Consider the following 10,942-nt stretch of genomic DNA (forward strand, 5'->3'; position numbering starts at 1 on the left):
TTTCTCCTTTTTTGAATTTTTTTTATTTTTTTAATCCATGTCATTTTTTAAACTACCAATTAGCTACTTTCCCCAAAAAAATCTTCCTAAAATCTCTCTCTCCCTCCCTCCCCCACTATCCCCAAATTTCTCCTAAATTATCTCTAATTTAGTAGAGAGCTTCTCTCCTAAAAATTATCTCTAATTCTTATTTTATCTTCTCCCCCACTTTTTATCTACATCTATCTAAAGAAAGTTTGAATTAAAAAAATTTATGAATTATTTAAATATTCCAACAGAAGTATATAATAACTTTAAAATCTTAATTAAAAAGACAAAAAATAATTATAATCAATTTAATAATATTCATATTAAGAATAATTATATATTTTTAGAAAACTCGTCACAAAATTATGTACAAACGATATAAATTATGCTTTTCGGATCGTTCAATCTAAATGTTATTCAAATAATAAAAATCTAACACTAAAAATGAAATATTATTTAAATATTTTAATAACTAAATATTTTAAATAACAAAACATTAAAATTAACATTTTAAATCAATTAATAATATATTTTAAATATTTACTGAATAACTTTCAATTATAATACATAGATTAAGATTTTAAATATTTAGTTAAATAACTAAATATTTTAAATAATGAAATATTAACATAACTAGATTTAAATAGTTAAAATAAAAAAATTATGCATTAATAGTAATATAATTTTATGGATTATTAAATTCAACAAGTAATTAATATTTTAAATTTTAAATCATGATATTATTTCAATAAATAAATAATATTGTAAATAACTACTTTCATTTATACCAATTAATAATTCTAGAAAATAACTTTCAAAAAAATAATGTTTATTAATAATAATTTTAAAAACATAAGCTATATTTATTATATATTTATATATACTAAAATTAATATTTATTGTATTTCACTAATTATTTATTATTTTCTGTGAGAAATATATTTTCAATAATTATGTATAAATCTATTTTGTTTTGTTATTTTATAGAAAATTTTCAATACTTATTAAATCAATTAATAATATATTTTCAATATTTACTGAATAACTTTCAATTATAATACATAGATTAAGATTTTAAATATTTAGTTAAATAACCAAATATTTTAAATAATGAAATATTTAACATAACTAATTTTAAATAGTTAAAATAACAAAATTATGTATTAATAGTACTATAATTTTATGGATTATTAAATTCAACAAGTAATTAACATTTTAAATTTTAAATAATGATATTACTTCAATAAATAAATAATATTGTAAATAACTAATTTCATTTATACCAATTAATAATTCTAGAAAATAACTTTCAAAAAAATTAATGTTTATTAATAATATTTTTAAAACTTAATTTATATTTATTATATATTTAAATATACTAAAAATAATATTTTTTGTATTTCAATAATTATTTATTGTTTTCTATGATAAATATATTTTCAATAATTATGTATAAATCTATTGTTGTTTTGTTATTTAATAGAAAATTTTCAATAATTATTGGAGTTTAAATTATTGTTATTTAGCTTTTTAAATTTAATTTATTGTGTATTTTTGCTATAAATTTATAACAATTATTGGATATTAAACTATTGTTCACAGGTTGGTTCGATTTAGTTGTAAATTGTTTGGCCAACCAAATTGGCCTGGTCAGGTTGGGGGTTGATCACTCAGGTTATATTGGTTTGGGTTAATTTTCGGTTTGGTCGGTTGGTTTGAAAGATTTAAACTTAAAAAATTAAATATAAATTTTAAAAAAATTACAATGGAATTATTAAAAATTAAATCTATGATATAAAATATTTTAGCCTAGGAAATATTGGAATTTTTCCACTTTCCTGTATTAAAAAATACATTTAAAATATAAAATATTAATAAATATTTATGGTCGGTCATTCGATTTTAGTCCACTTACAAATGGGCAAAGCGAAACTAATTCAACCCATTCGGGTTAGGAAACTGTTGAACCAAAGCCAACTGGAAATACTAGAAATCGGGTTGGTCAGTTTCATTAGTTTGATTAGGAATGGCAATGGGATGGGGTGGGAACGAGGAGCCTCTCCCCATCCCTGTCTCCACGGGGATCCCCACTCCCTGTGATTCTTTATAATATCAACCATTATGTTTTTGTTTATATTTTATTTAAAAAATAAAAATAAAATAATTAAAATTTACAATCCTATTAGAAAAGATTCAAACATATTCAACCATTTTTTAAAAATATTAACATATAGATGTATGTATACATATATACATATATAAACGTATGTGTGTGTGTGTATATATATGTGTGTGTGTGTGTGTGTGTTAGCGGGAATCCCATGGGACGGGGATCGGGGTCCCTGTGGGGTAGGGAGTGCTCTCCCCGTCCCTGTGCCATCCTCGCCAACAGGGATGAAAATTTCCCCATCTCCGTCCCCGTGGAGGGAAAATCATCCCCATCCCTACCCCATTCGTGGCGGATCCCCACGGGGATTGGGGAAATGGGGAAAATTGTCATTCCTAAGTTTGATAAACAACCCTATCTAAAATTAATTATTGTTATTTTTGTATTGTAAAAAATTATTAAAAGTAGTATATAAAATATAAATGATTATTAATTATTATATAAAACGATTATATACTCTTACATGTTTCTATTATTTATCTTTAACTTAACAAATCCCGTGCATTGCACGGGTCCCCACTAGTAAGTAATGACAATGTGGGAGTCTCCCTCAATGATGAGCCTCATCACATAGATGAAAAAAGCTGGAAACCTCCTAAATATTCGTAATTTGAAACCTTTTTTTTTTATAACTTTGAAATTTCTCATATTTTGCTAGATAAAAAAAACAGGTATGAGCAAGGTTCGAAGTATCAAAAACGCAAGGTGTATCGGAAAGACAATTTTAAGAGACATATCGGGATACGCTTTGGATACATATTGATACAAACGAAAAATTAAGATACACATAAATATGTTAGGAAATTCAAATAAATCCTAAAAAATATATTACCAACAATAATTACAAGTTTTATATGATTCTAAATAAGTCATTTAAATGTAAAAAACCATAGTTTAATAATTTATATAAAGTGTGAGATAACGGGACACAATTAGAAACCATTGAAAAATAATGGAATAACAAAAATGTGAAAAAATAAATAAATAAAATATGAAAAAAAACAAAAAAAAAAATTAAAATATGAGTGTATATACATCAATATTAAAATAACCAATATAATTTATCTTAATATTTATTAATATGTAAAATTTAATAATTAATTCCAGCATTTATTAATAAACACCCACTAAGAAAAGAAAACATTTACTTAAAAATAAAAATGCATATACTAATAACAAGCAAGTAGATGTGGCCTAGTGGTGAACTTATGGGTGTTAAAGTCTAGTGACCAAGGTTCAAATCTTGCCATCACCTTAAGTTTGAAGTTTTTATAATAACAAAACGAAATTAATGAAGTACAAGAAAAAACTAAATTAATGAGAGAGGGGATCATTAATTAATGGAATTAATGAGAGAATTTGACTTAAGCGCTAAAATTCAAATTTAAAATTTAAATTTGTCTTAGAAGTAATTAACTAATTAATGATTAGACTTAAGTCTAGGAGTAATTAACGAAATTAATGAGGGAGAATTCGGTATTAAATATAGATTGAGAAGGGGGCCCAATCAAGTGTATCGGGCTATATCGGACTGTTTTGGGATCGTATCAGCCAATACAAACCTGAAACAGGCCGATATGGGCCCATATCTGTGTGATACATACGATAAGAAACGGCACAAACAATTTCTTCACGTTCCGTGTATCGGGTTCTTGTCGAAATGATATGTATCGGCCAATATGGCCCAATACGTTGCGATATTTTAAACCTTGGGTAAGACCAAGAGAAGTAGCAAAAAAATCATTGCTGATCAGAACAATTTCCCTCCCTTTTTAGACTTTCTATCTTTAAGGATGAACCTGTGTCTTCCTTTTTGTTACCTTCTAGCTCAATTTCAGGCTATGCCTGGAACCTAGGGTTTAGGAGTCTCGAGGATGCTGAATTGAGTAGTGTTTCAGTCTTACTTCATTATTTGGATGGGGTATTCTCGAACCTTCAGAGTCAAATTGTCGGATTTAGTGTATTGATTCTTCTGGTTCCTTTTCTTGTACTTCCTTCTTTTCGGCTTTGACCCAACCTTCTGATAATTCAATGTTGGCCTTTCCAATGAAGGAGGTTTTGAACAAGCCTATTCCCCCTAGGGTAAGTGGTTTTTTTCTTGGGAAGAATTAATACTTGTGATCTTCTTCAAAGAAGGAGACAAATTTGGTGTCTCTCCCCAAATTGGTGCATCCTTTGCAAGGCTAATGGTGAGACTAGCTACCACTTATTAATTTCCTGCCCTTTTGCTCTTTCTATTTGGGAATGGTTTTTCTCTCTATTTGGGTGCAGGTGGAACCCCTGCCAAATGTTCAAGGCTTGTTTCATTCTTCCTTTGTTAACCAGAAAAAGAGGAAGGGAGAACCCTTTGGAGAAGTACAAGAGTGACAGTATGCTGGATGATATGGGAAGAAAGAAATCAAAGAATTCTTTCAGACAAGGAAAGGAGCAGAGAAGCAATCATTGAAGCCATTACTATCAGAGTGATCCATTGGGTTAAATCCTTGAGAAGCTTCGATGACATTCCCACAAATGACTTGCTTAGAAAGTGGAAGGAGGTGGCTGATTCCTCTCTTCCAATAGCTGTTATAAGGCCTCTTTGGGTCCTACCTCCTAGTGGGTTTATTAAGCTGTATTCTGATGGTAGTAATGAGGGGAATCCAGATCCTTCAGGTAAAGGATGTCTTTTCGGAATGAGGAGGGAAGAGTTATTGTCCTTTACTCGGGGCCAATAGATGTGGGAGACTCCTTGAGGGCAGAAATCTTGGTTGTGATGGAAGGGATCCAAAAAACCAATGAGATGAATATAAGAAGGTTGAGCATAGAAGGGGATTCAAAGCTGGTAGTTAGCTGGCTGCAAAAAGATGGGACTGGCTGGTGGAAACTTATCAATAAAAGGAGGAAGTTTAAGTTTTTAACACAAGATATAGAGATCAAGTTGCAGTGGGTTAAAAGGAGTGCAAATGCCTTTGCCGATGTTTTGGCAAAGCAAGGGGTGGGAAGGGATAAACTCTTTTGGGCTGTTCTGTAATTGCTGTATGTTTTTGTCATCTTGGACTTGGAGAGAGTTAAGAGTTTCTCTCTCCAAGATGTTTCCTTTTTTTTTTTATAATTAACAGAAACTTTTATTAAGAAAAATTAGGAGAAAAGGATACAAGAGGAGGGAGGGGTAAAATCTCTTAACCCTCCCCAAAGGTACATTTCAAGTTACATATTGCCCAGAATAGATTGACTCTTCCCACTCCTCTTAGTCCACTGAAACTTGATTTCCATGTTTTGACTAAACTGTTTAACTTTCTTTTTCTCATTTAAGTACTTCCACAAACTGAACTCTTCCTTCTGTAGCCAACTGATAACCAGCTTAGAATCACCTTCCACCATCAGTTTTCTGATATTCAGCTCATGGGCTCTTTATACCCCTTCCAGAACAGCCAATATTTCAGCTCTTAGAGAATCCCCCCATCCAATAGAACCAGAATACATGGCAATAATTCGACCTTCTTTGTTAATTAATGAAATTTTCTCATTATTGATCAAAAAAACCCACCATAAATGTAAGAAGAAAAACTTGAAGACAATGGCACCTTCCTAGCAGAAAATTATCACTGACGTCAGTCTCCCTGCTTCAAATTTAGTACTCAAAACAACTAAAAGCTACACTCAGTCCTGTGCGCTGCTAAATTTAGTGGATTGCCAAAGTATGATGCCAGGTCTATGACACTAGTAGATGCAAGCATATGTTACATCATGAACAAATCTATAATTCACATCAATTGGTGGGAAATAAATTGTCTACGGGCTAAATTGTAAAAACAGATAAAGCTAGATCTAGGGTACAAAGGATGTTTTTGAGTGATGATAGCACTTTGCCTTCAAACATTTTGCCTGGAAGGTTGTCTCTTTATTTGTACACTTTTGTCTATGGCAATATTACACACATTACTTTCCCCAAAATTATATAGTAAATACTGGATAGAATTTGAAAATAATATCAACACCTAGACTTTTTAACAACTTGTCTATCTGAAAGCACTAACAGAAGTTTAAACTGCAATGAAAAGACCAATACTATTTTTTTCCATTGACTAAATCATTTCACAAAAGAAAATCATGTTAAGCAACAAATAAGCAAAGAGAAATGCAACATACCACTGTTACAGAGCATCAAATAGCAGTGATAGTATGGCAACATGAAAACCAGCAATATTATCAAGCAAAACAAATCAACCTTCCAGTTTATCCATCTCGCCCTGCAGCCAGAAAGTAGTCAAACTTCTTCATATCTTATAAAAATGTCCTCCTATCAATATAGGAATTTAACCATTTGTAAAATACTGAAAATGAAATTCAGAGAAGAAACATCCATGTTAGAAGGAGATCTTTACATCATTTGGTATGCAACTTGCTCAATATCAATTTGTACAGTACATAGAAATCCAGGGCAAAGCAGACAGATGAACCAAGAGCCCTCAGGAGAAAAGAAGGCTAATAAGTCAGCAGATAGGCCTTCCTCTTTGTCCTGGAAGTAATCCTAGCACAGTGAATATTCAAAATGTGTGCTGCAAAAGGCTTAATCTGGCACCCCCATGGTCTATGGTCTCAAATCCAGACATCAAGGAAACTGAGGCAGTCCAAATCTAAACTCTTTACAGAACCAAGAATTCCACCTCAAGGATGAGCGTTCCCTTGCATACTCCACCACAAGCAATCATCAGTCACCAGTATGCCCTCAAATTATGCCTCCATATTTGGACCTGTCTTCCACCAAGGACCTATCACAATTAAAAGACCACACTGAAGGAGGAGGATTCAGCCAGCAGCCTTGCATCTAACCTATACAACCAGTTTGGTAGGAAATATGCCAATTTTACTCAGAATATCAGACTTTAGGGCTGTCATTAATCCATAAGGAAGTATTAATCACAGAATGGTGGGCATAAAAGGAAATAGACTGATTAACCTATTCAGACATTCTGTTCTTGTTCTGAAATGTACCTGGTAGTATTTACAGGAAGAATGGCGGGTGATGACCCTGAGGGGTGTTCGAGCACTCTTATGCTTAGACATAAAAGTGGCAGGGGAAAAGGATATGAAAACCAAAATATTCAAGTAACTAGCAGGATTTAATGCATGATAATTGTAGAACTCAAAAGATTAGGGATCTTTCTGACAAGTCAGGCAAAAGCCTGCCCAACAATTATGTTGTCACTGCAAAAGCACAAGGTGTGCAAACCCAGGACCAACCATCAGATGAAATTTAATAAAGCTGGGAACACTGACGAGGATGCAAAGTCTTTAGATTCAATGATTGACCAGTAAATGGGAAGAAACCAAGTGAGTAATGGAGGCAGTGGAGGAAGCAGAATATTGTTGATAAACACATCTTTGTTAGGTAAGTGGCTCTGGAGATTCAATCTAGAACGAGCTATGACATCTATTAAAAGTATTCATATGGTTCAGCCAAATGGATGGGATGCAAAATTGGTGCCAATAACTACCTTGGCCTCTCCATGGAAAACTATTTATTCTACATTTTAAGTCTTTCTTAAATTCATTAGAAATGACTAGGTGAGTGAGAATTGGTTACATTATGGGAAGATCTCTGGTGGGGAGAATCTCCTTTGAAACAGAGCTTCCCTAGGTTATTCAACCTATAAAAATCATCCAATCTCATCATTTGTGTCTTTTACAGGTAATTCCTTTTCTTGGTATTTTAGTTTTAGGAAAGGCCTCAGGGATCAACAGATGTTAAAAGTCATGCTTCTATCATCTCCTGATTCTTGAGGGTGTCTTCCTGGATTCTAATGGGGTGGATTAGAGAGTACTGTAACTGTTGAAGTGTTGATAATTGTGGACAATTCTCTTCTTCTTCTTTCTTCAAAGCCCTTTGTCTCTTCTCCTCTGTATCCTTTGGCATTTCTAGATAAAGCAATCCGGTTGGGACCACTCCAAAGATTAGAGCTTCTTTGTTAAAAGGTTTTTTTTCTTCTTGAAGATAAATAAAGAAGAAAATTTATTAAGATAACAACCAGCAGATATTACAACAGGTCTAATTAGAGCTTTCTTTGTTAAAAAGTATACCATCTAAATATTAATACTTGTGGAAATTAAAAAAAAAAAAAGGTATAACTGGATAAGGGAAGAAGGTAATTTCAAGACATTTTCTAACAAATATCAATTCAAGGAATCAATTATTGGGCTCAGAGTAATTCACTGCATAAAGACATTTGAAAATTTATTATGCTTATTTTAGGGGATAGAAAATAGTGGCATCATCTTCTTCAAGTGGAGATAACACTAGGAGGTGTGGTAAAGCTGAATTTTGACATTTGTAGCCTTAGCAACCCAGGTCAGTCTGGCATAGGAGGTGTTTTCAAAAATCATGATGGAGATATTTTCTGGGCCAATGGGAGTGGGCAATTCATTAGGCAGAGTTGTATGCAATAATGAATAATCTAAGAATTAGGATTAGCAAGGGTATCAAGATTTGGTGATCCACTTATAGAGGGGAATAACATTGAAACTCGCAAGTAACCAACACTAGTTTCAGTCCAGTCCAGATTATATCATCATCATCACAGAGTTGAAGACTCTAACCAAAGGATAACCCATTGATGCCATCATCTGGTGAGAGAGATCAATTATGTGCCGGAACCCGACCATCTTCCCTTTAGATGGTATTAACTAGAGAATTACCACTAAACCCTCTATCTATGCATATGGATCAATGATAATCCCTTCACTTTTATAACTTGTAAGGGGTAAGTGGTGAGATGATTTCCAGTAGCCTACTTGAGGGATGCACAGCATACTTGTACTTGTTTGATTCTTTTTACACATAATAAAGAAAGCTACTTCTTTACCAATCAAAAAAAAAAAAAAACTTTGGTTCATCCAGCAAACCAACCGCTAACAGTTCAATGCATTGGTGATCACTAATCATCTACCTGATTTTAACCTCTTCAAGCCCACAGAATATGAATCTGAAATTTCACTAGTAGTCTAGTACAGTAGTACTGTATACTAAGCAAAGCTCTGCCATAGACCATACTGAAAGAACTGACTATTGACCCCCTAAAATCCACAATTTGAGTCAAAAATCACGTTATTCAGAATACCAAGCGACATGAGACAGCACTTTCTAATCTTCCAAGCATTTCAAACAAATGTCAAACCTTCGTCCAAAATAGTTCCCTATAACTCAGTTACCCTAACTACCAAGTATAATTTCCTTTTTTTCTCCCTTGATTGGTTCTATCCGGAACAGATTTACAGCCACGTGCAAGAACTAAACCAAACATTAAGTACGAATATAACTCAGATCGAATTCACAAAAGTCAGATTATGAAATAGCATAAGCAAGAATGCCCAACATCTTCGAGGCATTTTACAAAACAAAAAAAAAAAAAAAGCATTAGATCAAAAATAAAAACCTATACTCTGCTACTGCCTGAAACAACAACGAGATCGAACCCTTGGAACACCAAAAACAGAAACTAAATTGTGCCAAACTGGGAGAAATTCAAGAATTGAAATAGAAATGCAGCGGAGAGAAACGCGAGGAATTGGGGTAGCTCACTCTTTAGAGAGGATTGGTATGATCTCGAAGAGGACGAGCTGGAGCAGGTTACAGGAGAAGGCGAAGACGACACTGAAGAGGATCTGAACCAGAACCCTCTTCTCTTCATACTCTTTGTACAGTCTTCGGTTCAGGAACCAGAGCCCCGCCCATCCCAGCAAAGAAAGAGACCCCAACACCACCACTCCTTCGTAGATCACCCATCCCCACCCCATCTTCTTTCGTTATGTCTTCACTGCTTCGAACTCACTCACAGTTGTTCGTGTTAGTATTACTTCCGTTTCATCCATCCCCTGGTTTCCTTTCTCTTTACTCTTCTTCTTGTTTTGAGAGTTGAGACTTGAGACTTGAGTTTGGCGGCACGAAAAGTGAAAAACCGTGAACGGCAAAAGTAAAACAGATGGGAGTGGATGGGGTCGTTGTGAGGTCGTTACGGGAGATGTGTTATTATTTACGGTAGTTGCTCCCAATGCACGGTGGATGTGTCTGTGAGGTCGTTGTGAGGCGTACAATGTCAGGAACAGATTCCAACTCCGGCTAAGCGGAGACCAGATCTGCTCAGTGTCAGGCGCTCAATGTTCCCAATGCATTGTGAATGTGCCTGTGAGGCGCCCATCCCGTCATGTATTAATGGGCTTTTTATTCGCTGTTTCTATTTGGTGTAACCCACTAGTGGCAGCTGACCACTTTTGGGAAAATGAGACAGGTGGCAAGTATTTCGTGTCACCACAGCTAGGATGTCAACACGGCACGGGTTTGCCTCAACCATAATCCGACCCTCTAACATCTTATCCCGACTGGATCCTATAAGGTCTAATTTGATGTCCAACCTAATCGTAGAATTTTAACTGTAATTTTCTAATACATTTTAAAGACCTAAAATTCAATCATTTAAGTTAGAAAATTATTTGGGAGAATGACCGTTCAGCCTAGGGTCAGAATTTGTAGGCTCAAAGTACATTTGGGATAGGTGCCATATGGGAATTGATGCCAATGGGTGGATACCGGTTGCATAAAGTGTGGGTTTTTAACCTTTGAATGTTGTTTATAGCTCTGCAGTGGAAATCAAAAATCAGCATTGGGCCTGTCATTATTTCTTCGAAATTATTTTATAAATTTAAGGTGCCATTTTCTCATTTAAAGAAAACAAAATCAACATATAAATAAATCTTAAACTTTAAGACTATAAA

General features: G+C 33.6%; 1 protein-coding gene across 1 annotated transcript in view; it reads right to left on the reverse strand.

Annotated features, from left to right (window-relative positions):
* LOC148864619 (GPCR-type G protein 1) overlaps positions 1 to 10,367 on the reverse strand; it is a 56,913-nt gene extending 46,546 nt beyond the window's left edge. Inside the window, exons 1-2 of the mRNA XM_088979135.1 lie at positions 9,753 to 10,367; positions 6,323 to 6,423 (exon numbers count right to left, since the gene is read on the reverse strand). Coding sequence (XP_088835261.1) covers positions 6,323 to 6,423; positions 9,753 to 9,967 — 316 coding nt within the window. The 5' untranslated portion in view covers positions 9,968 to 10,367. The remainder of the gene's footprint in view (positions 1 to 6,322; positions 6,424 to 9,752) is intronic.
* Between the last annotated feature and the right edge of the window lie 575 nt (positions 10,368 to 10,942).

Source organism: Nelumbo lutea, chromosome 3, assembly GCF_056320005.1.
Source record: "Nelumbo lutea isolate HS-2025 chromosome 3, American lotus-T2T, whole genome shotgun sequence".
NCBI classification, from domain to species: Eukaryota; Viridiplantae; Streptophyta; class Magnoliopsida; order Proteales; family Nelumbonaceae; genus Nelumbo; species Nelumbo lutea.